The 25,007-nt window shown below is 39.2% G+C and overlaps 5 protein-coding genes across 8 annotated transcripts; 3 read left to right on the top strand and 2 right to left on the bottom strand.

Moving 5' to 3' along the window:
- Positions 1 to 865: 865 nt before the first annotated feature.
- LOC122835869 (patatin-like phospholipase domain-containing protein 2) lies at positions 866 to 4,055 on the top strand. Its single transcript, XM_044125290.1, has 5 exons — positions 866 to 1,427; positions 2,100 to 2,160; positions 2,274 to 2,486; positions 3,397 to 3,537; positions 3,759 to 4,055. Exons 1-5 carry the CDS (start codon positions 1,248 to 1,250, stop codon positions 3,812 to 3,814), a joined length of 651 nt encoding a protein of 216 aa, XP_043981225.1. The 5' UTR covers positions 866 to 1,247; the 3' UTR covers positions 3,815 to 4,055.
- Positions 4,056 to 4,633: 578 nt separating this feature from the next.
- On the bottom strand, positions 4,634 to 12,966 carry tdg.1 (thymine DNA glycosylase, tandem duplicate 1). Of its 2 annotated transcripts, XM_044125060.1 has the most exons (11): positions 12,649 to 12,966; positions 12,003 to 12,077; positions 10,015 to 10,181; positions 8,867 to 9,186; positions 8,696 to 8,765; positions 7,550 to 7,685; positions 7,338 to 7,420; positions 7,148 to 7,242; positions 6,399 to 6,570; positions 6,081 to 6,233; positions 4,634 to 5,437 (listed from the first exon to the last, which is right to left on the bottom strand). In XM_044125060.1, exons 2-11 carry the CDS (start codon positions 12,059 to 12,061, stop codon positions 5,313 to 5,315), a joined length of 1,380 nt encoding a protein of 459 aa, XP_043980995.1. In that variant the 5' UTR covers positions 12,062 to 12,077; positions 12,649 to 12,966; the 3' UTR covers positions 4,634 to 5,312. The 2 variants fall into 2 exon arrangements, with proteins under 2 accessions (XP_043980995.1, XP_043980996.1); XM_044125061.1 differs by lacking the exon at positions 12,003 to 12,077 and having other exon boundaries at positions 12,649 to 12,890.
- A 722-nt stretch (positions 12,967 to 13,688) lies between these two features.
- Positions 13,689 to 19,218, bottom strand: tdg.2 (thymine DNA glycosylase, tandem duplicate 2). 2 transcript variants are annotated; one of them, XM_044123947.1, is made up of 10 exons: positions 19,086 to 19,218; positions 17,403 to 17,716; positions 17,049 to 17,248; positions 16,872 to 16,941; positions 16,072 to 16,207; positions 15,763 to 15,845; positions 15,044 to 15,138; positions 14,783 to 14,954; positions 14,532 to 14,670; positions 13,689 to 14,023 (listed from the first exon to the last, which is right to left on the bottom strand). In XM_044123947.1, the coding sequence occupies exons 1-9, from the start codon at positions 19,094 to 19,096 to the stop codon at positions 14,576 to 14,578; spliced, it is 1,176 nt and encodes a 391-aa protein (XP_043979882.1). In that variant the 5' UTR covers positions 19,097 to 19,218; the 3' UTR covers positions 13,689 to 14,023; positions 14,532 to 14,575. The 2 variants fall into 2 exon arrangements, with proteins under 2 accessions (XP_043979882.1, XP_043979881.1); XM_044123946.1 differs by lacking the exon at positions 19,086 to 19,218 and adding an exon at positions 18,793 to 19,079.
- Positions 18,811 to 21,547, top strand: lg08h12orf73 (linkage group 08 C12orf73 homolog). Of its 2 annotated transcripts, none has more exons than XM_044123949.1 (3): positions 18,811 to 18,828; positions 20,315 to 20,440; positions 20,955 to 21,547. In XM_044123949.1, exons 2-3 carry the CDS (start codon positions 20,333 to 20,335, stop codon positions 21,072 to 21,074), a joined length of 228 nt encoding a protein of 75 aa, XP_043979884.1. In that variant the 5' UTR covers positions 18,811 to 18,828; positions 20,315 to 20,332; the 3' UTR covers positions 21,075 to 21,547. The 2 variants fall into 2 exon arrangements, with proteins under 2 accessions (XP_043979884.1, XP_043979883.1); XM_044123948.1 differs by lacking the exon at positions 18,811 to 18,828 and adding an exon at positions 19,698 to 19,841 and having other exon boundaries at positions 20,316 to 20,440.
- Positions 21,548 to 21,792: 245 nt separating this feature from the next.
- On the top strand, positions 21,793 to 24,883 carry si:dkey-42p14.3 (EF-hand calcium-binding domain-containing protein 10). Its single transcript, XM_044124515.1, has 4 exons — positions 21,793 to 21,936; positions 22,942 to 23,106; positions 23,957 to 24,047; positions 24,139 to 24,883. Exons 1-4 carry the CDS (start codon positions 21,834 to 21,836, stop codon positions 24,182 to 24,184), a joined length of 405 nt encoding a protein of 134 aa, XP_043980450.1. The 5' UTR covers positions 21,793 to 21,833; the 3' UTR covers positions 24,185 to 24,883.
- Positions 24,884 to 25,007: the final 124 nt, after the last annotated feature.

The following is a 25,007-nucleotide window of genomic DNA, read 5'->3' as shown; positions in this document are numbered from 1 at the left end:
AGTGATTGTGCTTCTCCTCACAGGTACTCATGTGCAGCTGCTTTTTTCCCGTCTACTGTGGCTTTAAAGCGCCGTCGTACCACGGAGTGGTGAGTTTGTTTCCTCTGCATTGTTTTCACACGTGGGATAAACTCAAGTTAACTTAACTCAGCAGCAACAGTGTTTCAAGTCAAAAAACATTTCATAAACAAATCGGCAACAAAAATGAGAAAATCAACTTGGGAAAATTAATTTGAAAGCAAAAAAAATAGTTTAAGCACAAGCATTTACTGAATCAGTTTGGGTTTTTTTTTTTATAAAGGTTTTGTTGGTTCTGGTGGCCTTTATTTGAAAGTAGTTTGACAGGAAACTGGGTAATGAGAGAGGAAGACATGCGGCAAATGTCACCAGGCTGGGATTCGAACCTGCGACCACCGCCACGAGGACTAAGGTCTCAATAAGTGGGTCGTGCTTTGCCCCTGCGCCACCACAGCAACCCCCATTCACAGGAACTGTAAAGTTGAAATACAAAAACACAGGAGATCCACTTTTTTGGAAAGTGGTTTTACAGGCAGCAGTTTCCAGGTCGTGGAGAAGAAAAGTCTAGAAACCCTCCGCAGAACTGGTTTTGTGTTTCTGCAATGCAAACACACAAAATCTTACCTGGTAAGATTTTTTTTTTTGTCTAGTGTCTAATGCAAATATTTTAGCACACCTGAAATAAACTAACTTACAAGTAATGTTTCGGCAAGATAGAGGAGCTTCTTAAGGCTCCTAATCACTCAGTATTGGTTAAAAAAAAAGTTGCTGTTCTACTGGCACTTTTTTTTTTTTACCTAACATCAAAAAATATCTTGGCTTGTTTTTTTGTATCAGTATTAAGGAATTGTTGACTTAAAACAATCTCATACATTGCTGAAAATTGACTTGTAAATTAGTTTTGTCTTATTCAGAGTGTATCAAGATACTTCCACTAGCAACTAGACAAAGAAAAAATACTTAAGGTTTTGTATTTTTGCAATGTGTGGTTATTACCATCCAGCAATAACATTATTAACTTTATACACCAACATTAACAAACCTATTCATCCCTCCAAATCCCTGAATTCAAGGATTTTCTAATCAACTACATGGCAACAGATGTGTGAAATCAAGCACTTGGGCACGGACTTCAACAAAACCTGGAAGGTCTTTTTGTGCCTGGTCGTCTAGATTCACAGTTACCTCTGCTTCCCCAGCACTATGTGGATGGAGCTCTGAGCAACAACATGCCCCTGTTTGAGCACAGAAACACCATCACCATGGCCCCCTTCTCGGGCGAGAGCGACATCTGCCCCAAGGAAGGGACCTTCAACTTTTTCGAGGCCCACTACGGCAACGTGAGCATTCAGGTCAACACCGGCAACGTCTACCGTGTGTGTACCTCGTTCCTCCCTCCGACTCTGGAGGTGAGTGGAAATGAAGAAATGTGATTTTTAGGCCCAGTTCAGACGTAGACGGACATCTGGCTAAAACCAATACGCTTTTTATGCGCTTTGGTCTTTTGTCCACATGAAAACTCAGCTTGACGTCACTAACAAAGATTATTTATAAAAACTGAAAGAATTTTTGAGAAAATTCCTGAGGGGAAACGGGAGTTTTACATTCCAATGCATTACAGATTGCAACAAATACTTTTTCCACTTACTTCCTTTGACATCATCTTAACTTTACATTCTAATACGCAATTTAGAAGTGGTTCAACCTTTTCATCAGTTCTATGCAAATAAACCTCCTGGCGTCATGTTTTATTTCCCAACAGGATTCTGATTAGCCGACATAGGTTTTAGCTCTGCTATGCTGCCCCCTGCGGGTTTGGCATGTTAAAAACAGCACTCATGTTGGATATGTTTGCATTCATCACGTAGATAAAAAAACCTTTTTGAAACCGATTCAGTGTTGTACGATATTATTTTTGTAAACAATGTGGTTGATGTTGTTTTTATAGAGACCCCGCTACATGTGCAAATCTGTGTATTCTGTTTCATATTCATACGTTTTAATCTTGAAGTATAACAATGAACAGACCAGGTGCAACAGAGAAAACCTTCAGTTCTTCTTTGTGTTTTTGTGTCAATCAGAAGTTAGCTGAGATCTGCCACAATGGCTACATGGACGCTCTTCGTTTCTTGAAAGAAAGGGGTGAGCATTCCCACTTCCATCCTCACTCACAGCAGGTCTTTAAAACCTTTATTTTATTGCCGTCTGCAAAGTCAGGCCTATATACATCGCCAGTCAAGTATTTATGAATTTAGATCTGCTCGGTGCGAAGCACATCCCTCGGAGTTTATTGCTTGGGAAAGGCTGGACCACACCTGCTTGCCGTGAGCGTGGAAAAGAGCGGGCTAATGCAGAAGAGGCCAGGCTGAGGAAGATGCTGCTGTGCAAAGAAGGAAACCCTCAGGAGGAGGAGCAGACACAGCTCAGCCACAAAGTCACCCACAGCCTCCCGCCCAGCATCCAGGAAGGTCAGAGTGGAAACAAACCCTATAGGTCCTGACAGCAGTAGGGATGCAAGTTATCGATTAATCAGTTTGTCTAAAGTTGATTGCTCCTATCCATCGACTAACGAGTAATTGATAAGTGGCCACAAAAACTCCAGTTTTTTTCTTGCATCAATAAAGGCATTGATGCCTTCATGTCTTTCCAAAACATGAAGGGCTAAATTTTTCATTTGCCTAGTTTAAAAAAGAAGCACATCATTCTATAAATTTTTTTTGTGTGCCAGCTGTGTTAAGTACTGGCTGAGTAAACAGAAAAATTGTGGTGTCGTCACATTATTGAACTAACACAGTCCTCAAACTCAACCGTGCTTATTGTCATCATGTCTTTTTATATCATGGTACATTTTTTTCTGTGTTCGGCCCTCCGAAGTCGACATCACTCCATCGTGTAGCTCGGCTGAACGAGCGCTATTAAGTTGATAACTTAAGGACCTCGTCAATTTCATTTACTTCAAAACCGAACCGCGTAAAGTGGGTCTTGTATCCCACACCACTCTGGACTGTTTCTCTTTCCCGTTGTAGTATCGCCGCTATCTTTGTTTCTATAACTGGCTCCGCTTGTGGACGACCAGCAGCGCCCCCTGCTGGATGGCGGCCAAACCACAACACTAAAAGACGGTCTAACCCATTAGTCAATCGTTGGCGCTAATTTTAATCTAATAAACCGTTAATCAACATCTAGTCACAAATCGATTAATTTGTATCCGTAGCTTGCGGGGCTAAAATAAAGTTAGATTTAATATCTTTTTGAATACAAACTACTACTCTGAGCAGCATGAGGTCACAGACTGAAACAAAATGAAGATAATATATTTCAAATGTCTTCTGGAGCAGACCATAAAATTTGCGTTTTGATTGTGTTTCCACATGTTAGTGCTGCGTGAGGCCTGCCAGCATAATCGCGACCCAAGCAGCTGGTGGTCTCGGTTTACTCACTTCCTCCCAATAAAACTCATCATTTACATGCTGACCCTGCCCCTCCGGCCTATCCGGCTCAGCCTCTCGCTTGCCAAAGGTAAAGTAGATTTGAGGTTTTTTTTTGTTTAAAAAAAAAAAAAAGAAATGGCAGAGACTAAAGTAAAACTGGGACGCCTATTGTTTCATATGTGGCATAATGTACATGGAGAATCTGGAGTGATAACCCCAAAAAGATTTGTCTCAAAGATTTAAGGTATTGCAAAGTATGAACTTGGCAGATTGCTCATTTCTCTTTTTTCTTTAACTCCTTATTATTAGAACAAGTCCTTTGGCTCGGACCGCGCCGACCGCACAGAGGGAGACACAAAGTCTGAACCCAGACTACTTTTAGTCCAGTTGTTAATTTGGTCCTTTGTTGGTTTCTTGTATCAGGACAAGATTCTCTAGAAAATATCAAGATGACGTTGGACACAGGAAGCATGTCAAAATGTAAAAAAAGGGAAAGTGTCCATTTACAGAAGTATATGTAAACTATTTTATTTAACTTCAGAATTTCTAATTGTCTTTCTTTTATCAAATAAAGGTCATATTTTCTTGAACCCCATTTCTTTCTTGAATTCATCTATAACATTCACATAAAGAGAACGCTGTAAATCGCTAGCCCTGATTTGTTATTGAAAACAGCAAATGTGGGTGTTTTTAAAAAAAAAAAAAAAACGTGATCATAGTTGTTTTTTCGACAGTGCAGAGAATCCTGGTACCTGTCGTGGATCATCTCTAAAACATAACACCAATTTATGGGAGGGCTTGCTCTTTTTAAATTAACTTAGGCATTGGTTGACATTTACAGTAAATTCCCAAACTTCTATAAACGGAGAGAATTGTGTAAAAAGCAGAAATATGGCATTTAAGCCAATGCTATTAGGACGTTCTGAGATCAGCTTTGTGTGCCTTGGTGTCCTGCCTGTGCCATACTATCCATCGCAAATGGATAGTGTTCTCAGGTAAGAGAAATGCGTCTTTAAAGGGAAAGTAGGATGAAAAATAAACTTTTCTTGACGAGTACATCAAGTTCTGTTATTTCCTTAAAAATAAAAACACCTTTTAATAACTTTGAATGACTACCTCATTGATTTTAAATCCTGTTAAATTGTCCCATAATTTAACAGAAATCCCGTAAAGTGAGTGATGAATCAGTAGAATAACATTTTAATCAAGAAATGTTTCATAAAATCCAATGACTTGTTAATAAACATACCATAATCCAAAGCGTCTAAAGTAAAAACAAACAAAAAAAGAAAAGATGAATGAAAACCATTATAGGCTGTGTAGGTCTGAAAGGCCAGTCAGCAATCCAGCTGTAGGACCGACGACATTAATGTGTGGTTTCAACGAGTCGTTACTGTGACTCGTATCAGTTCATAGCACCTTGAGAGTAGCAGTAATCCTCATTCGATCCTTCCCTCCAGAGAAGTCGAGCTTAAAGATAACCTGGAAACAGTGTGTCTACTGGAAACAGTAGATTATAATGTTGACTCCAACTGCAGCCCAGTGCAGTCCTCAACAGTACAGCGATTAAAAACAAATGCTTAAATACACACATGTCTACAAAGACAGCCAATTATGTCCCTGATTTACACATGTAAAATGGCTCGCGAATATATATATAAAACAAACAAACAAAAAAAATCAACAAGAATAAAATGTGCAGAAAAAACAGCATTCTGCAGCTTCAGTTAAATGCTAAAATTGTTTATACTCCACTTTGCTAAAAAAAAAGAAAAAGGGAACATCTAAAACCTAACCGACTGCGGTTTGGAGACCGAGTTAGCTAATGTCTCTGGAAGGTAACGAAGACTTTTCTTGTCTTCGTTACACGCTGCCGGCGTTTGGTCCGCTGCCGATGTTGGGAATCTCATCGGCAAACGACTTGTTCATCCACTGTCCGTCTGGGAGCTGGCCCTCTGATTGGGATGTGGTCGCCTCCTGTGCTCCTTCTGAGGACGGACCACAAGCGGACAGATGCAGACGGAAGATTATTGAATGCCGTACGCCAGCGATGTCAAAAGCATGGCCCTTGAAATTATTTTCAACTTACTTTCAATTTAAGACACTTTAAGATCATTATTTAAGACCTATATCTCCACAGAAATGTAGAAAATTTGTCGAGTCACATTGGAATAAATTTGCATCTATGACTGAAAAAAAAGCTAGTGAGCTAGATAGTTAGTGTATTTTATCAGCTGGTTAGCAGTAGCCTCAATTGTATTGAGTCACAGAACACAATGAAAATGCCGGAATTCAACTCAATTTTTTGCCTGACAGAAAAGTCCCAGAAAACATAGAATTAGATTAGATAGTTCTGTCATGACAAAATTTAAGACTTGTGATTAACTTATTTAAGGCCAACTTACTTGAAAAAAAAATGAACATAACATTTTAAGGCCTTAATTTTAGGTATGTGAATTTAAGACTTTTTAAGGAGTCTTAAATGTCTTAATTTAAGCTTGTTCTCAAGGCTTGAGAAAACAGCCCCAAATTAAGCATAGATAAATGATTCAAGATGTCACCTCAGTGGCTCATGTTTCAAATAAATCCCAATAGGATTCGTTTCAGGTTTAGCCATCAGCTGGTGGTTACCCGAGTTCGCGGTAGACGAGAGCGTACAGTGACCGTTGGTCTGGCTATTGGCCTGGCCTTCTTCAGCTCCCCTCTCCACATACGCGCCGCCGTAGGCGTCCTCATATCCTGGGTCATACTGCTCCTCCTTTATTGCTAACCTCTTGGCATCCTCTGTTGGCGTTCGGGGGGGAATCAAAAAAAAATTAAAAAAAATCAAGAAGACGCTGAATGAAACTCAAATCAAACCAAGCATCATGCTGTAACATTAATGTGGAAAAGGGTTTAAATCATTTACGCTTATCTAGCTTACATATGCATTTTGACAGTGACGCCTACCCTTAGCTAACTGAAGATCGAATGTGTAGTTGACTTCCTCAATCTCGGTAGCTTTCCGGACGCCCTTCAGCTGATCCCGGAGCTCCCGCAGCTTGATGTAGAAGTGAACCTTGTCCTGAGCGCGAGGAAACTGGGCACAGCGGGCGCTGGAGGAAGGCATCAGGTACAAGGCCTGGAGGGGCAACCAGTCAATGGAGAAGTAACTCTGTAGTTTCTAAATGCTAAGCTGCCTCCAAAATTTCTGAGACTAATCTAAAAAATTTAGAGTTTTTTTTTTTTTTTTTTTGAGCAAATTTTCTACTCTTCAAACTCAAAAACGTCCCTGTTGTTTTTCTGAAGTTAATCTAAAGATTTCAGGGGTTTTTTGGCAGATTTTTACTCCTGCCACTGAATGTCACAAACACAATCCTGAGTTTTGTATCTCATGTGCTCTCCAACACAAATCCGTGAAATAGAAACACTGTGGAGTAAAAGGAAAATGAAATATTTGTTTTGCCAACAAAAATCCATGGCGTGCGTCGTATTCAGCCTCCTTTATTCTGCAACGTGACAAGAAAAAAAACAAAAAAAACCCGACACAACAAACGTACCGAAATAAAGCCTATTGACGTTTATGAATACCACTGCTGAATGCTCCGGTGTTGTTATTTCTCTGGAGCTTTAGCGCGTTTTGTCATTTAAAAAATAAAATAAAATTAAATTTGACGTATTACGGTGATGCAAATGTAAAGGCAGATTTCTGCTCTCACCACATCACATTCTGGGATCTTGTGGGGCTGCAAACCAAATTCCAGCTTTTGTGGTTTCTTGCCAAACAGTTCCCTGCAGAACATTTCATAGATACCTGGGAAGAAAGAAAAAAAACAAAAGCGATGTTACTTTGTATCGAATCGGTGTTCACTGAATTGGTGGTGGTGGGCGGCGGGAGAGGAAGCGTACATTTTCCATTGAACACAGCAATGAGCGGTTTGTACTTCTTCAACTTCTCCACGAGAATTTTACCTCCTTCTCGCAATTCTTTACTGATGGGAGGGAGGGGAGAAAAAAGGAGAAAAATAACATAAAATGCAGCATTTTACCAAAATCTGAAGTGGAGAACTTAACATTTATTTTTATCTTTTTTTTAATTGTTCACCAGTTTACATGGCTACCTTGAGAGGTCTTTGCTCCCTGGTGTTGCCCTGGATACCATATTGGTGAAGCCCATTTTGTATTTGACCGGCAGCGTTGTGTCGTGCATGTGGTTGAGTTGCTCCTCGGTGAATCCAGACAGAAACAGGCATTTCCCTGGGAAAAACCAATCCGTGTTTAGAACATAAACCAATGGTAGTGCTTCCCTAAAAACAACCAGATTTCATCCAGTCCCAAACAGAACCCATTTCCAAATCCATATATTTCACTAATCTTCAGAAATTCCTATAATAAATATAAATTTCTATAAGAATTCAGGTCATGAATGCAACACTTGATGGTGTAGTAAACCCACCAACACAAACAACTGTGTTGTTTCTCATGTAGTGATTGTAGCTGGCTTGGATTAACGCTAAATTGACAAAAAAAAACAAAAACAAAAAAACGCAGAATCAACCTCGCTTACGCCGACAGATTCTTAAAACATCAAAGCCATCTTGTCTGAAATGTGCAGCTTACGACTAACTTGGCCTCATTTCCAAAACTTTTCAATACAAACCTCACACTGCAGCTGTTTCTAAGCAACAACTGAGACTGATAACTGTTTGGCTGTTATTTCCTGGTAATCAGGCGGCGCCCTGACTTTTAAATTATGATCTAAATTACAAATTAGTCTATTCCCTAGCCTTACAAACGGAAGCTCAGTAAGAACAATGGGAAATGCCTAAAAAGATCAAGGTGAAAATGTCTTTAGCCCTTCTCGGCCGAATGATCCTGCCAAATTAGCAGGATCGTAATTTCACAACACTATGCACCATGAAAAAAATCCAAACAAAATTTCAGCCAAACATTGGCTGAAATTTCCAGTCAATATCAAGTTATTACAGTAATAACCTGATATAACCGCCGTGGCAGAGCCGCAGCGTAGGGAGTGAAATTAATCTGAGGGGCGCTCTTTTAATAACAAAAATAACCCGCTAGATATTGAATGTTCCGGTTCTTACGGATAAATAAGCAAATATATTTACTCAGAGGACATCTAAATAACTTTGTACAACTTAAGATTTAAAGGGTTAAACTGCACAACATCACGTGTCTTTAAACTATGGTGGCACATTGTTACTTCTTTGACACAAATTAAAAATAACCGTCGCATCAGAACTCACAAAAATGGTTTCCAGGTCCTGGAAACCACCGGCCAATGAAAGCTGCCATCAGTCCTGGGTTTATACCAATCTGCAAACAAAACAAGATGCCACTACGGTTACCAAAACCCCTGAGGTCCCTCCAAACACAGCCTCTCCAACATGGAGAATCGGGTAAAAACTGGACCTTACAATGACATAGTCCAGGTTGTAATCCAGCAGGTCGGGCAATGTCTTCTTCATGACTTCCTCCTCCGTCATCCCTTTGAAGCGGTCCACTTTCCTCTTAACCTTCTTGAAGCTCTCATCGATCTTCTCCTGCTTGCCCTCACCCTGAGCCTCAGAGACCTTCTTGGGTTTTGGACCTGGTTTAGCTTTTGGTCCATTTGGGTTTTTGGGTGGTTTTGGTGCTTTCGGGACCTTTGGGGCTTTTGGTGCTTTGGGGATTTTGGGGGGCTTTGGCGCGCCTGGTTCCTTGGGTTGAGCTTGTCGACCTCTCTTTTTAGTTGGAGCTGGAAGAAATAAGGTTGTACAACAAAAACTATCTTTTAGAACTTTATGATTGATGTTGCCTCAGACTGTGATAATGATCTGGTGTTACAACATCTCTAGATAGACTTTTATATTAGATTCTCATGTTTCATTTTAAAGGTGCAGCATTATATAATATCAACTTTTTTGAGCTTCCCATCATGTTATAATGTTGATCCCTCATCACAGGCAAACCTGGAGTGTTGCTTTGACTCTTTTATGCATGTCTGAGAAATCCCTTAATCTCCATGGCAACAATATAGCTGTACAAAACGAATGGGGGGACCTAGCTCCGCCTTAGAGGACAAAGCTCCTCCTCTGAGCTGTAGTTTTCAAGCTCTTGAAAACTCTAGCCAGTCTCTGAAGGACTAGCCAGCGAGCAATTAGCAAACATTAGCACCTGCTGAGCTTATTATAGGAGCTACTCCTCAGCAAAAATGTGAAAGGGTTACAAAGGAGCCATGTTGAGGTGACTTCTTGAAGGCGGAGTTTCAGAAAGAGCAGGAGTTTTTAAAGAGACAGAGACCCAATTTCAAGGCGATAAATTCCAACGTCAATAGTTCTTTTAAGTCGTGTTCGACGACGACTGAAGTTAACACTATGTGCCCGGAAAATACATAATACTGCCCCTTCAAACAACAACACGTTTTCACACAGCTTCAAAGAACATGAATGTGAAAATTTATATAATTCAGGTAAGAGCAAGTAAAGTTACTACGCTGAGTTCCTGTTCTGCTCGCTGTGGTAACGCGGAACAAGACTCTCTAAACCGCATATGTTTTATTATTATTGAAAAATCTTCCCAGTACGTTTAGTCAGGTCAGCAGGTTCCATCTGCTCCATGGTGGGCTCTGGGTCGGCCATGTGGGCCCTGGCCGCCTCTGCAGTCGGATTCTCTGGGTAGTGGAACTGATGTTGAGGGTTGAAGTTGGCGTACTGAGCCTGGAGAGCTTGAAACTGCTGGGCGGACCGGACCCTGTGGTAGACAAATATCAATGAAACATTGAATTATAAGATTGTAAGGATAAGGCCCTGGGGTGTTCTGTTGAATAAAAGAGACCTTGATACTGTTAATCCAATCACTGCCTTTTTAAAAAAAAAAAGTTAAATTAAAAGTTAATTTAAGATAAAAAATCCGATCATAAGACAATGCGTTTAAATACCAAATGCAGTTATTACTTTCAATATCAAGCATTTTAATTTCATAATAATCAGCATCAACTAATATGTCTAATATTAAGTCTTGTAGGGACACATTTAGAATTCTGCAGTCGTCTAAGATTTATTATTCATAAGCACAAAGTCCAGTACCACCTCTCTGAAACAATTTTTAATAAAAACATAGCATTTAATTATTTTTGCAAATATGACTCACAGTACAGTGAATGGAGCTATTTAAAAGAAATTGTCAAGTGAATAAAACCGGCACATTTTCTGCTTTATCAGCCATGACCGATAACTGCAGCCGATTTTTAGTTCAGTGAACGGACCATACTGCCAGCAACACCCTTTGGTGTGGACGTTTTTACTGAGGGAAGGAGACTTTTGACAATCTGTTGGGCCGCCAGTCACGAAGGACTGAACTACACGCAACAAAGACACTGGTGTAAGAACTATAAATCCCAGAATGCACTGCATTAGCCCACTTTTGTTTCCAGACGGACGAGGAGGATCTAGATTTTTGCAGTTGTCCGCCATTTTGACTGTAGGGGTCAAAAAAGTCCCGTCATAATCTATTTCTTGTGGTCAGTTTTTAAAATGATGACATTCAATTGTGTGTAAATTTCATTTGGTTTAATTATGCGGAGCCAGAAACATAATATTATGTCAACGTTTATAGCTAAAGCAGCGGCTGACATATTTCCCAACTAAAGTATTTGGTGGTGCACTGGTTGGCTCAGTTGGTGGAGATTGTGCACCAAACGCAGAGATAGTCCAGAGTTCGATTCCCGATCCCGGCAACTTCCTGTATGTCTTCCCCTTCTTCTTATCTCCTCTCTTTATTTCTGTCTACGTAGTGTTCAATAAATGCCACTATTGCTGTAAAAAGCCGTAGAAAAATAAAACCGAAATACATTTTTCTAGCAGTCGAGAAATAGTTTGTACATGTTTGTCTTAAGAAAAAAATAAATAGTATTCCAGGTTTTTTATTTTCCTGGTATTGATCGACTTTATATTACAACTCATATTACTATTAATCACCATTCATGGTCAGCATCCTATGGAATGATGATGACAGTGGTAAGACAAAAGCAAAAGGGTGAATTAGTGCACATGTAAGCCTGTCACAATAACAAATTCTGCTAGATGATAAATTGTCCCAGAAGTTATTGCAATAAACGATAATATTGTTCTGATACGATTTTCATATACTTTTAGGGTAATGGCATAATAATGCGAGATCACTTTCTCAAAGATCAATAAACTTTAAATTCTAATGAACATTTAAATACCAGAACTGGAAGACATTTTAAATATCCAAAGTTAATAAACAAAACGACAAAAACAACAAATTAAATGAATTATCAAGTCTCTGTAAACAAAATTATCTTTCGAACCGAGATAGTTGAGACCAAAGCACCAGACCGAAGACTTTTATCATTCAGAATTTGGTTGAAAATAGAAAAAACAATAAATCAAGCAAATGAAAATGACTGAGTTTCTTTTAAGTTATCCTGGGATCAAATGTTTTAATGTGACAGGTACATGCTTTCATTTCCATTGAGATGTTTTGCACACACACACACACACACAAACGGATTACTTCCTGGCTACACTGGTGAGGAGGAAGACTCACCACTGGTGAAGATACTCCGGGGAGACAACAGGCAGTGATCCATTCAGCTTTTCCTCCATCTTTAAGCTCTTTGGACTTTATCAAATAAATCAACATTCATATTGAGAAAACAGCCGCTGGCTGAACAGGTTGCTTAGCACACAAAATGTAGGGCAGGGTATGAGAGTGAATGCATGTGCTAGCATTTATATCATCCAACAAGGAAAATTAAAGACAAACATTAACATCAAACAAACTATGGCGATGAACCATTACAGTACAGTCAACTAGCTTTTTGACTGATGCAACTCTATAATGAATAGTTTCCTTGACAACAAAGGGATGCAGCTGCTTCCCCCCAAAGACACAGCGAACACAATAACTAATGAAACAGAAGACGGTTCCAGCTTAGCTTTTATTACGTAGGTTTGGAGCATACTATTAGCAATTAATTGAATAAACGTCATATTAAACCATGTTTCATATTCAGTGTAATGGCATGTAACCTAATCTTTTGTTAATGTTTACCAACAGTGCCACAAACACAGCTAATGCTAGCCAATAGCTAGCTGGTCGATTAACCTAGCCGCTGCGCTCCACTGAGAGAAACCCGAAAGAAACTCTAAACGTTCAGTTTTTTTGTTGCTGTTTAAGAAAGTCAACATACCTTCTGAAGGTCAGGTTAAAACTTTTACTCTCTCTTATGCATTTAATTCGGCTTATTTCCCATCAGATCCACACTTCAATTCACAGTTTCTGGCGGCGCTACAGAAGCAACAAAGACATGACAAACCAACCGGCCAACTTTGACACGGGAATAGCTCATGTTACACACGGAGGGGTGGAGTGGAGACAAGATGATAATGACGTTATATTTTTGCGAAGGGAAATCTTGTTTAAATTTTAATTGATTCCGTTTAAAAATAATATTTTTTAAAATTTCAATAGGACCATAAATCCCAAAGAATGTATCCACAGTACACCTATTGTAGAGTTGGTATGAGCCGCTCGACTTTCAAACACCGCGAGATTGTCTGTGATTGGCCGATAGCAGCATTTAAAGGGCCACGTTTAGTGCAGCGACAGTAAAACGTTCATTTGCTTAAAAGGCACGACGATTGAAAACTGACTTTACGGAGTTTCTTTGACCTTTTTTGAAACAAATCAGAAACTCCATTTCTGATTTGGAGTTTCAATTTCAGTCTTTTATTGTTGTAAGTCTGTCAATAAAATCTAATGAATTTACCACCACATTTGTTGAACTCAAAAATACTTACAAGTTTTATTTTCATGTTGGCTTGTATCTGTAGCATTGTCAAATATTTTTTATTTAAATAGTATTTAGTGAATTTTGAAAGACTTTTCTGCTACGGAGAAAAGAAACCCTTCAACATCACCAACTGTGCACAAACATTAAATTTGTTGTACTGCTGACCTCACCTGGCCAAAAAACGACCCTAGTATATTGAAATTATCTCAGAAAGAGGACTACAAGGTCTTCGAATTCGCCTCTCTTAAAGCTGATAAATTTAAATTACATCAAAAGAGGTAACATCCTTTAGTTTTTAAACACATTACCCAATCAATTACCCTCTTTGAAATCCAATGTATTTTTAGTGTCCCTTTGAATTTCTTAAAATACCGTAAGTGAATCTTCTTCGACATAGATCAGAAGCTATTTTTAAAAAAAACTCACACTGAGCAGGACACCTTTAGACGAGATTTAATAAAGTCGTGCTTACAAATCAAAGACATAATTCAATAATCCATGTATAGAGCAAATAAATCATAAGATACAACTGTATCAAAATAGAAAAGAATTCACTTGAAACAAATTTACAAGATGCAATAAATAGTGATAAAAAATACCATAAAAACAGATACCAGACTGTTAGAAAAATAGCTGAGGTCTCTTCATGGCAGTTCCGCAGGTGCAAGACAGTCTTCTTTCGTTTCCAGGCTGATTTACCTTGCGACTCGTTCAGGTAAGAAATATTTTTGAGCTTACAACCCCGACGGTGCCATTTGTGTATGGATTACATCTGTGGAAGAAAAAAATAATAATTATGCAATGCAAATATAAATCGGTAATGTTTTTGTTTTCCTATAAGCCGTTCAGAAGTCGTCGATTATAACTCCATTAGAGTACAACTAATTTAATGAGATAATGTACGGTTTCTTCCTAGAGGCATGGGCTCTGTTGAAGTCTTAAATTCTACCTAGTCGGTAACGCTCGCTTCCTCTGCTGCCAGTGCTAAAACTACAGGCAGAAAACAAACAAACTTCTTCTGTTCGCCGATTGGCCCCACTGAAATTCGACAGGAGAAATCCAGGTCAACGGGAGAAATCTCAAACAAAGCAGTGAAGGGAGATGAGAATTGTGTAGGAAGGCAGTGACCAGGCTAGGTTAGCACAGCAATATGTGTGCTAAACGCAATCTTTTGGTGACATTTTGTTAAATTTAAAATGGCTACAGTGTTCGATGCGATTTAAAGTACTGTACAACACACCAGCTCAGAATACCAGTCTTTTCCTACAGCTACACAATACCTGAGTGCTACAGTAGTTGGCCTGTGGTCCTCCTCTCCTCTGTCTCAGCTGCTCTGCCTCACCCCATCATGAAGCCCACTACAGCTTTCATATTCTGGATCCACTTGCTCTTCTTTGATTGCCATCCTTTTAGCGTCCTCTGCAGCACAAACACGACAGCCGTGGGTTAAGGGTGTCTCCGAAAAAAATCAATGAATAAATTTTCAAAACGCTACAGTTCTTTCGGTGCCCAAAGACGGGATGCGATGTACCTTTAGCCAGCTGTAGGTCGAAAGAGTACCGCGTCTCCAGCACCTCCCCGTTGGGTGTCAGGCCTTTCATCTGGTCACGCAGTTCCTTCAGCTTTATGTAGAAATGCACCTTGTCTTGAGCGCGGGGGAACTGGGCACAGCGGGGGCTCGACGACGGCATCAGGAAGCACACCTGAGGGTACGGGGGATAAATGACGTGAAGAGGCGGCAGGGTACCGGGAGTACGGTTCAATGCTAAACCGGGCTCTGCTCGACACGTACCGTCTCAGTGTCTGGGACTTTGTAAGGCTGCAGGCCAAACTCGAGATTCTTGCCCTTTACACCAAAGATTTCTTTGCAAAATATTTCATAAATTCCTGCAAAAAAAGAAATGAAAGAAGTAGAAGACAACTGTTGCTGATTGACAGTAACTGCGTTTCGATTGACCATATAATTGGGCGATTATACATTTATTAATTCATTTTGCAGAAATGGAAACATGGCAATCCCGACTCCACTAGGGACAAGGGTGTTAGAAAATGGATGGATGGGTGGATGGAAACATGGCAATTTTGAAAAATCTCTTCTTTTTTCATAAAATGTTTCAGTGCAAGGATGAGGTGATTGTTTTTTTTTTTTTTTGGCTGCATCAAAATTTGATTATTTAACAAAACTGCAACGGAAACAAATTTTTTTGCATCACACAAGTCACAACCGAATGTTGACACAGGCGCAAACCATGAAGAAATCGACAGGAAGTCAGATGAAGGATGATGATTTTTTTTAATGACTCATCACACGAACAAATTTATCCACGTGAGATTTTAATTGTGTTTCTTATTTAACAGAAGCACTTGCAAATGCGGAGTATTCCTCGACATTAGCTGAACACTGACAAAGTTTTGCTAACGTTAGCAAAACTTAAACGCATTAAGAATGCGACAGTCTGTGTCTGCATTTTTAGGATATCTTACGGCTTCTACAGGTTCGCTTCTTTTTACCTTTGCCATTAAAAGCGGCGATGAGTGGCTTGTACTTCTGCAGCTTTTCGAGCAGTTGTCGACCTCCCTCTCGGATTTCCTTACTGGCAAACAGAAAACAAAGTCAGAAAGAAAACAAAAAGACATCTAAATGATGTTATTTTTTAAACTAGGACCCATCAGCACTGGCGTCCCGCATGGGTGTGTACTCGCCCCACTCCTCTTCTCTCTCTAACGTAAGCATCTTATGTTGATATTTTGATAGAAGTGAACAACCTAAGAGTTTCCCCTCGGAGTAAAAATGACATCACATGGTCAGGTGGTTTATACCTGGACAGGTCCTTGCTGCCCGGTGTGGTCCTCTCCACCATGTTGGTGAAGCCGATGCTGTATTTCTCAGGCAGGCTCTGGTCATGCATGTAGTTGAGCTGCTGTTCAGTCAGACCAGACAGAAACAGACATTTCCCTGCAGAAAAACAAAACAAATTGCTTGTTTTCTAGATCTGCAAACAGGCTGAACAGCATTTTTTATTAGAGCAACTAAAAGAGATTTAACAGTGTTACAGGATACATCACGTGGAAATATTCAGACCCAGTAAAATTTTCTTTTCTCCCTTATTTTGTCAAATTCCAAACAAAAATTTTAATGTATTTAAGGATTTTTTTAATAATATACCAACAGAGCAGCATGCAGTTGTGGAGGGAAGTTAATACAGTTCTAGAACGTTTTGTGCATTATTATTAAATCCCCTTTACTCTGATACCTTGAAAAAAAACAACAACAGTGTAACAGTTGCGCACAAAGTGGGTATGCATTATATGCGACGCATAGGGGTGCCACTCTAGACGGGGCGCCAGAACAACGGGAAAAATTTACTTCTGGTCGGCATTTTCTGTATTTAATAGTGACTTGTGGATGTTAAAATGACATGATCAGTGTATAGTGGTACATATACTATTACAAGATCTTTTTTGTACTATTTTGTTCTTGTTTTATTTAAGGTTGTTGATGGCTGGATGCACATGGTATCACTTTCAGAAAAGCCTTGGCAGTAGAGTAAGCGTCTCAAGTAACAGCCCCACACTTGGGTTCAGCTTGTTGGCAGTACAGAGACAGGACGTCAACATACAGAAATGGTTCCCCGGGTTTGGGTAATGGCGTCCTTTGTAGGCTGATAATAGTCCTGGGTTGATTCCAATCTGAGAAGAAATATACAAGGGATTACCGTGGCAGCAAAATAGCATATTTTGTTGTTTTTAACTGTACTGTTGCAGAATCCACCCCCCAAAAAAGAAAGACAACTCACTATTAAAATGTCGAGATTGTAGGTTAGGACGTCAGGGAGCGTCTTCGCCATAACTTCGGCCACGCTCATGCCGTTGAAGCGGTTCAGAATCCGTTTGGCCTTTTTGGCAGCTTCGGCTTCATCCATTTCCTCTTTCACCTCCTTATCCGCCACCTGCTGCTTAGCCGGTCGGCCTCTTTTCTTCTTTACTGGCGTCACAGCTGGAAAGGAGAAAAGAAACTGAACAATAAAACCCAAACAAAAACAGAAAAAATAAAATAAAATAACGCACCACACAACGTCTCATTTCTGCTTCGTTTGTGGTTCGTTTCAGTAGAAGGCAAATATCGGGATGTTGGAACGAAGACAGTCTACCTGGAGGAGGAGCGTGAGGTTGAAGGTCGGGTTCCCGCTGCTGGATCATGTGCTGATGCTCAGTCTGCTGCGGGTGCTGAGAGTGCTGCGGTTGCTGCAGATGCTCGCTGAAGCTGGGCTGGCCAATCTGCTCCTGGTAATGACCGGAGGCCGGAGGGTAGCTGTGGTAAAAGGGCTCCTGGTTTTCCGATGGTTCCCTGTGGACAGACAGCTCCGCCATGACAGGCTCCTCCATGTAGCCGTCGGTGTAATGGCCCAGGCCGTGATACGGCATCATGTGTTGGGCCTCGGGGTGCTGCTGATTGGCCTGGTACCTAGAGAGAAGGTAGATAATGATAATAAGAAGAAGTAGAAGGAGAAGAAGAATAAATTAAGAGAGCAAACACACACACAGAATAGAACGTATGGCAAGGAAAACTGTCATGTCTAATGGTAAACAGTGTGAGTGAGAGATAAAAAAGGCACGCAGTTCCACAAGACACAATACTTACAAACAACCATGCACTGACGTACATCACTTTGTGGATTATATTTGCCACTGTGTGCAGCTCATTTAAGGAAGAATGCAATATACAGTGCCTTACAAAAATATTCAACACCCTTTCTTTTTTCTATTGTTTATTTTACATATTTTTTTTTTTAATTGTAGCGTAGTGAGGATTTTGCCCCATTTCTGCTGCCCAAATAAATTACTGTGCCGACTAATTACTTTATGAAGTCAATCAGTAACTGGAGTCCAGCTGTGCCATGTAATCCCTGTGTAAATACAACCATTCTGTGACTTTAGCTACATGAAAAATGCCATGTGTAGAGGAAAACTACTGCTTAACACACTAACAGACCATCTCCATGGTAATACTTCTTCACTTCTTTACCAGCGTCACAACTGGAACAGAGAAAAGAAACTGAAGAGCAGGGGAGGTTGGTAAGAATTGGGGGTAAATGCACACCGCACTTTCCAGATCTTTACACACACACACACACACACACGCACACACACACACACACATATTTTTTTATTTTTTTTGCAAGGCTCTGCATCTCTTCTTCCTTGTTATGAGCATACATCTGTGTGTTTATATTCCCATCTACGTATCGGATGAGAAGTCAATTCCTCTCAAGTGTGTTGCTTTACATGCGATAGTTTTAACAGCTTCAACCATTCACCCATCAATACGAAACAAACTTTTCAAAGCACGTTTATGAGTTTATCATTTTTGACAAGTTAATGTACTTGCCAGCTATGTTGCGACCAGTCAAAAAGAAGCCTGAATGTACAGTCTGATCACCTGTCTTGTAATTTTCTCCATCATGCATGAAAATGAGTGTGTGAGGGGAGATAAGATGAGAAGTCCCCCCAGTCAGTCGGTCAGCTCCAACATCAACTCACCACTGCTGAAAATAATCCGTGGGGACCGTCAATGCTGTAAACTGCTTTTCCTCCATATTAACTGTTGACTTATTTCCGTACATTTAATGTAATATTATACTACTGCTAAAACTCAGCGACACACTTTAGGTTACAAAATAATGCCTCCGATTAACACACAAAGAAGAATCATCGTTACTAAAGGGAGGAAAGAGCTAATATTGCTAACAGCTATAAGGAATTCGATAAAGGTGAAACTGTGGGCCGAGCTGTACATTACCGAACCAAATACGTACTGGAGTGTAGGAACATACCTGTCGTACATTTTCTGATTAAGGTTAACATACGGAAACGAAGCAGCCGCAAAACAAAGACCATTTAAATGCTCAACATTTTCTTCTCTGTCTGGTTTAATTGACGTTCTTCCGCCACCTAGTGCTCACAATGTAAACATAAAGAGTAAAATTCTGTGTTTATTAATATGCTTTATATTCTGAATAATTGTGAAATTACATTTAGGTACAATACGTTCCATCAAAGTGGTATATAACATTTAGTAATTAAAATATGGAAAAACGCACAACTGACTGTAAAGCCAGGAACGTGGAATGTCGCTAGGCGGCGATAAACGTTTCTTTCGATGCGTGCAACAACGCAAATAAATAGCATAGAAGAAAGTTGAAAGAAAAGATTGTATATTTTTCACGATCATCACTTCGCGGTTAGACCAGTAACCCAATCTCAATCGGTGCATTTGGTGAACAATTTATCTCTGTCCTCTTGCTTGGAGACAGCATTACGTGAAATATGTTTTATTATATGGATTTCACGTCGGTGTGGTAAACGTCTTTTTATGTTCAATCTGGAAACTTCAAGAGCAACTTGACTAAGTGCTCTGGGAGACCGGGTCATCCGTAAATATGTGCAGAGTGAGAAGTCACCACTGAGATCGTTTAATTGTTAGCTAAACACGACCTGCGTGCTGCTTGTATTTCAATGACAGATACTGTGGTTTAAGATGTTTAGAAAAAACTCTACATAGCACCTATTTTTTTTATGTAATACACAAGGTAAGGATGTAAAGGCACCGCTTCCTGTTCCGTTAAGTATGTCTTAGCATCCTGCTGTTTTGTCAGGGCTAATTTGAAATAGTTTATGGGACTTCGTGACCTCTCTCCATTCACCACATGTATGTAACCAACATTTAGATACAGACAATGTAAAAGAAAACTGTTAAGCTGGAATACTGATACATTTTTAGAACCTGACTTTTTCAGGTAATGTTAATACTGCAGTTTAAAAACCAAGTATAGAGTACTACAAAAACGACAAAACAAAAATAAAATTAGTAGGTAAAAAAAAATTGATAAATTGAAATGTTTTATGTGGTGGAAGAGCCGAACTCACCATCCCCACACTGATGGTGGGATCATCAAGGTGTGGGGTAAATAAGCCTGGCTTTAACAAACAGTAGAAAGCTTTTATTATGTTTGTTTGTTTTTTTTTTGTCCACCATTAATTTGAGCAATCATTTCTGCTACAAGCTATCACTCCGTAAGAGATGCCAGCTGGTGTGTCGTGGCCGCGGTACATCCGGATGTTGGGAGCCAGTGTTCTGGCCATGTTTGCAGGAGCACAGGCCGTCCATCAGTACTACCTTCCTGATCTGGTAAGAGGCAGCTTGAATTGTGACTGTTTAAGCTCTGTTCTTGTTGTTTTTTTTCCTTTTATTTCATTTGGAACTTTCAGATAAGAAGTTTATAAACGGTCCTCATTAATATTTAAGAAAATAATTCTTAAATAATATTTATTTGACTTATTCCAGCTGTCTTTTTTTCAGTGTGGCTTGATTATACAACATACAATTTAAACAAAACATATAATAAACAATTTAAGTGAAAATGTGCTGCGCATTTCTTTCTCATCACCACACACAAGCTCACGCGCACACACACACACACACACACACACACACGCACACATGCATGCACGCTAATGTCTGAAGACACAATTTTAGCAGTCAGCTAACAATTTTGTGAAATGTATTGACGTTGTAAAACAAAAAGAAGTTCCCAGAATATGTCTGGAAATGTTTTCATCGTTTAATACCAACATTTGTTTTGACTATGACTGTAAGAGTGGTGCTCAGGCCAAGATTGCTTGGTTTTTGTTTTGTATTTCAGAGTATACCAGAAATCCCACCAAAACCTGGAGAGCTTCGGACAGAACTGCATGGTTACAAAGCTAGAGAAGAAGCTGCTGCTGCCTTTCAGAAGCTCAAAGAAGGACAAAATGTGGACTGATGGGGAAATAAGTTTCTTTTAGAAGAAATGCTACTATGCACCTTGGGACAAAATCTCTTGTGAAACAACTGCAGTGGATATGTTGCTCTTTTGCCTTATGTTGTACACAGACAATACATCTTCATGTCTGAATGAAACTGAGCCAAAGAGACCTGGAGAACAGAACCATCACATCGCGGCTGCTCATCTGCATCATTATTACCTCCAGCCTTCTTTCATTTGACTGCGGTTTAATCCACTTGTAATGATCAGTTGCAATCACACTTGGCTTTCTCTGAATTATTGTCCTGAGCACAATTATTTTGATGACTGTCCATTTAAATGTTGCTTATTTTAGAGAAGTAATTAAAAGAGTAAATCAATATTAGAATGTTTTATTTACACATGTAATGCCCATTACTGCCATGGTTTCCAGCTATACAGTGAAATGTATAAATAATAAAAGTATTAGTATTATTGTATGAAACTGTAAAGCGACTTATACATTATTTGACCATTTTTAACTTTTTTGTGAAAGACAAACGCTGTCTTTTTAAGCCTCTAAGACATAAATTCGAAGTATGGGGTCATTGTAAATAAAATGTATATTTTTAGTGTAGAAAAGAAGCATAGAAACATTGATACATATTTACAGACCTGCCTCCTTTCTTTCTTGTTGACGGAGTCGGGGTCAACTCGCAGTGGGTTCTACCACTGGCGCGCGCGCGCGCGCCTGGCCTGTGGTATCGTAGCAACCCAATTCAACAGAAAAGAGGAAAAATGGCGACCCAGAGAGAGAGAGACGCGAGGGAATATCTCAAGAAACACAAGATTCTTGAGCTCATGGACAACATGACCAGCATGCTCCTGTTTTACAGACCCGGTTAGAGTTTATTACTTCCTCAAATATGGAATATCCCTCTCTCGTGAGCTTCATTAGCACGATTTCTTTTCCACAACTGCTGATTTACGGTTTGTTTAAATTATACTTAACGTCACCGTCACTGAATTCTGACACCAATCAAGTGTTTTAATGCTAATTAACTATTCACTTTTTAAAAATTTACTTTGCAGAGATGCTCGTTGAGCCTATTTGCCTTATTAAACTCGCAGTTAAGTTCAAAAGCTAAATCTTTAAACTCAAAAAGAGACGTTTCTGTCAGTTATCTTTGCCTTTTTAGTCATCAGAGCTAAATGATTATTTACACAATGCATAAAGATAAATGTAGTGTGGATTTTCTAAGCACGTTTATAAAACAGAATTAAATTTTGCTTTGAGGTCCAATTTTGCCTAATTCAGATTTTCTAAAAGTTATGACAAGCTTTGTTTTGATGTAAGATCCAACGACCATTAAAAAAATGTCCTGCAAGTTTGAAATTCAAAATAACACAAAGGATCAAAATTGATCCTCTTTTTACACCAAGCCATAGGAGCCTATAAAACATCCAGGATTATTCCAGATGTTTGTTGATGGATACAAAAAGTGTAAGGTCAAGGTGGATCTGCTGAAAATATTTACCCCAAAGATAATTGGCATGTGTGTAAGAAAAAATATTACTGTTGGCCCCTCTTTTCACTTCCTACAAATAATGTAAAGCCAAAAATTATTTAATGTTAATTCCCAATGCAGGGTATGTCAACAACAAATCACAACTAGATATCTAGAACAATCTTCTGATGCTTCCTTGTCACAGTAGTTAAAATATTTAGTCTGAATATCTTGATAGTGTTGATCCTGTGGCAAGCTCCTCTTTTGCTCGTTTTACATGTCATTTTCTTAAATGACTAATTTTCATTATTTCTTTCTTTTTGTGTGTGTGTGTGTGTGTGTGTGTGTGTGTAAGTTTTGCCTTCATTGTTAACGTGTTTGATGATTGTGTCATTCAGAGAATCCCCAGCAGTTTCTCATTGAGCAGCTGGAGCTGCTGAAGATGTCCCGGGAAAGTCCCATGGCAGCGCCAAATCTGTTCGACAACTCCAACCTGACTGCCGTCTGCAGCATAATGGATCCCGCTAACCAGAAGTATATCAGTTTTGCACAGTACAAGCAGGGTGAGTGGTGCTGCTGGCCGCTTTCAGGAAGTCTTAAAACTGTAGCTTACCTATTTTCCGTGAACAAACATTTTTTTTTAAGGTTCTTAAAACCACAAACACTTGCTTGAAGCTGTGAAAGAATAAGCTTAGTTTTGAAATTATGATAAGATCTAAACACCCCTAAAAATCCAGTGTTACAGGGGTGGCCACCAGGGAGCAACAGGGGGGCCTCTAAATGCTGGAGAGAAAAAACAAAAATTAAAAATTGGCTAATAATTTTTTTAAATTGATAAACTCTATAATCATTACTATAAGTTATAAGTTAAAATAATTTAACTTGACTGGCAGCCAAATTTATGAAGCTGCTTTGCTCCTCAAGCTAGCACAGCTGTGCTAGCAAGTGCAAAAGAGACACGTTTCTGACAGAAGGAGCCGACCAGGAGTCCAGCTAAGAACTCATGGAAAACTAAAATTGGAAAGTGTAAGGCAGCCTCTGTTCTAAAAGAATCTAGTAATTATTAATCAGTGAATAAAAGTAAGTTAAAAAAAAATAAACATGCTAAAAGCTGGGGTTCCTGTACATATTTTGTTGCATTGCCTGTGGGCTTTAGTGAAGGGCGTCCCTCGGCTGAAGCTATTGCTGTCTGCGGCGCCACGACAATGAAACGTTTGGGAACCCCTGAAAATATACCGCAATTTATCTGTACAGGTCATCTTGTTGATGACCTCAACAAGGCCAGTTTTGATGTATTAATCACATTTTGTCAAAGGTAATGTTATTCCAGTCAATACAGTAATTTACAGTGTTTCAATGGGAATGTTATCCAAAACCCAGCCTGCTATTTACACAACCGTTCCTCCCCCGCAGCTCTGACCATGCTCGGCATAAAAGTCATCAATGAAAAACCTGAGGGCGGAGCGAGTGACAAAATATCCCACGAAACATTTAAAACCGAAGCGTAAGTGCAGCTTGCTGAGTCTGCTATGCACGTCACAGTATGTTTTGTTATGAATCGTTCAGCGAGTTCGTTTCTTTTTTTCTTCTTTTAGGATGCAAGTCCTAGCGAGAGACTCAGCAACATATGCAAAGTCCTGAAAGTTTTTTTTCTCCTTCCTCTGCAACGGCTGTAATTTTATTTCCTGCTATTTGTGGTTGTAGAGATATTATTGGTTTGCTTCAGGTAGAAAACATATGAGGTTGCTAAGCCTGTGGAAAATGCAGAAACTCCCTGATGAATTGTGCTCGTTCTGATTTGATTTTTTATGTTCTTTGATGTTGTACATTTTAAAAAATATGCTAGTATCCACTCTTGTCAAATAGTCTTTCCGCTAAGCCTGAACTGTTACTTAATTTAATGTATTTTTCCACACATTTTCATTTAATATGAGCCACATTTAATTTTATGGCTACTAATTTTTATTTTTACAGAAACTCATTTATAGCACACAAAGAACAGGGACCTCGTTAATGTGAGACAATATTTAAGAATTTATAACTTTGCTTTCTCAGTATTACCCATCTTGTAATTGTATTATGGGATACAGTCATAATTATACCATTATTATGAGGTGTGTGTGAGTATACAAAAAGTTGTTCTGAAGTTAAGAGTAGCTCTAGAGCATTACTTCCAACATATTTCTACCCAAGCACAAGTAAAAAGAAGCCGTCCAAAAAAGGACTCAAGTGAGTAAAAACGTATTTGGCAAAAACGGGATGTAAGTATTGAGTAACTGATCATATCAGCTTACTAAATGAAAAAATTAAAAATAAAATAAACTACTTTCAATGACTGTATACTGTGTTCACTCCATCTTCTTGATCTCCAAATGGCACAAAAGGTTTAGTCGATAGAAAATAGCATCAAAACAACATTTTAACATAAACTAACTGTGTCTCATACATTTTTGGTTAAGATAAT

Source organism: Gambusia affinis, linkage group LG08 (genome assembly GCF_019740435.1).
Source record: "Gambusia affinis linkage group LG08, SWU_Gaff_1.0, whole genome shotgun sequence".
Taxonomy (NCBI): Eukaryota; Metazoa; Chordata; class Actinopteri; order Cyprinodontiformes; family Poeciliidae; genus Gambusia; species Gambusia affinis.
This window is presented reverse-complemented; position numbering and strand designations above follow the sequence as displayed.

Coding starts and splice junctions, on each gene's coding strand:
- tdg.1 (XM_044125060.1), bottom strand. CDS start 12,061: ATGGAGGAAAAGCTGAATGGATCACTGCCTGTTGTCTCCCCGGAGTAT. Junction 9,187..10,014: donor ACCTGCTGACCTGACTAAAC/GTACTGGGAAGA, acceptor TATTTCTTCCAG/CTCCAACTAAAAAGAGAGGT. Junction 8,766..8,866: donor ACAACCTGGACTATGTCATT/GTAAGGTCCAGT, acceptor TTTTGTTTGCAG/ATTGGTATAAACCCAGGACT.
- si:dkey-42p14.3 (XM_044124515.1), top strand. CDS start 21,834: ATGGCGACCCAGAGAGAGAGAGACGCGAGGGAATATCTCAAGAAACAC. Junction 23,107..23,956: donor TTTTGCACAGTACAAGCAGG/GTGAGTGGTGCT, acceptor CCTCCCCCGCAG/CTCTGACCATGCTCGGCATA. Junction 24,048..24,138: donor GAAACATTTAAAACCGAAGC/GTAAGTGCAGCT, acceptor TTCTTCTTTTAG/GATGCAAGTCCTAGCGAGAG.
- lg08h12orf73 (XM_044123949.1), top strand. CDS start 20,333: ATGCCAGCTGGTGTGTCGTGGCCGCGGTACATCCGGATGTTGGGAGCC. Junction 20,441..20,954: donor AGTACTACCTTCCTGATCTG/GTAAGAGGCAGC, acceptor TTTGTATTTCAG/AGTATACCAGAAATCCCACC.
- tdg.2 (XM_044123946.1), bottom strand. CDS start 18,875: ATGTACGGAAATAAGTCAACAGTTAATATGGAGGAAAAGCAGTTTACA. Junction 14,955..15,043: donor AAGTCCCAGACACTGAGACG/GTACGTGTCGAG, acceptor CCGTACCCTCAG/GTGTGCTTCCTGATGCCGTC. Junction 14,671..14,782: donor CGACCTACAGCTGGCTAAAG/GTACATCGCATC, acceptor TTTGTGCTGCAG/AGGACGCTAAAAGGATGGCA.
- LOC122835869 (XM_044125290.1), top strand. CDS start 1,248: ATGCCCCTGTTTGAGCACAGAAACACCATCACCATGGCCCCCTTCTCG. Junction 1,428..2,099: donor TCCTCCCTCCGACTCTGGAG/GTGAGTGGAAAT, acceptor TGTGTCAATCAG/AAGTTAGCTGAGATCTGCCA. Junction 3,538..3,758: donor CAGCCTCTCGCTTGCCAAAG/GTAAAGTAGATT, acceptor CCTTATTATTAG/AACAAGTCCTTTGGCTCGGA.